Source organism: Camelina sativa, unplaced genomic scaffold (genome assembly GCF_000633955.1).
Source record: "Camelina sativa cultivar DH55 unplaced genomic scaffold, Cs unpScaffold04479, whole genome shotgun sequence".
Classification (NCBI taxonomy): domain Eukaryota; kingdom Viridiplantae; phylum Streptophyta; class Magnoliopsida; order Brassicales; family Brassicaceae; genus Camelina; species Camelina sativa.
The window spans coordinates 1-642 of NW_010925573.1; the positions used below are offsets into that span (position 1 = coordinate 1).

The 642-nt window shown below is 41.6% G+C and overlaps 1 protein-coding gene across 1 annotated transcript; it reads right to left on the reverse strand.

Annotated features, from left to right (window-relative positions):
- Positions 1-8: 8 nt before the first annotated feature.
- On the reverse strand, positions 9-622 carry LOC109131756 (probable ATP-dependent DNA helicase CHR12; the record flags this gene model as incomplete). The annotated part of the gene is made up of 1 exon (XM_019242931.1): positions 9-622. A coding segment is annotated over exon 1 (571 nt), but the record flags the coding sequence as incomplete, so codon positions are not given.
- Between the last annotated feature and the right edge of the window lie 20 nt (positions 623-642).

Below are 642 nucleotides of genomic sequence, written 5' to 3' on the forward strand. Positions count from 1 at the left end.
AGACTTACCAGTGGAAGTTGTGTTAAAAAGTCCAGCTTGTATGACTTTGGCATCAATGCCCATCTTTTGTTTTGCACGCTCCAATATTACTTCCTCAACAGAGCCAACGCTAACCAAAACAAACACTCTGACTTCTTTCTTTTGCCCTATGCGATGGGCTCGATCCTCAGCCTGTTGGTCCATTTGTGGGTTCCAATCACTGTCAAAAATAATAACAGTGTCTGCAGTTTGCAAGTTCAAACCTAGACCTCCAGCACGCGTGCTCAAAAGAAACATGAAGTATGGAGAGTCTGGCTCGTTGAATTGCTTCAGTAAAAGCCCTCTTTGATCTGTCTTTGTGGTACCATCCAGTCTAAGGTACTTATAATCATTAAGTGTCAAGTAAATCTCAAGAACATCAATAAGACGGGTCATTTGGGAGAAGAGAAGAATTCTATGTCCAGCCTTGCGCAGTTTTGGAAGGAGACGATCAAGGAGTTCAAATTTCCCTGAAGCTCTCACAATCTCAGGTTTCTTCCACATATTGTAGTCTCCTCCAACAAAAAGATAGGGATGGTTACAACACTTTCTTAGTTGCATCGTTAGATTTTGCAGACTCTTTGATTTCCCAGATCCTGCACATGATGATTACGTTTGCATAAA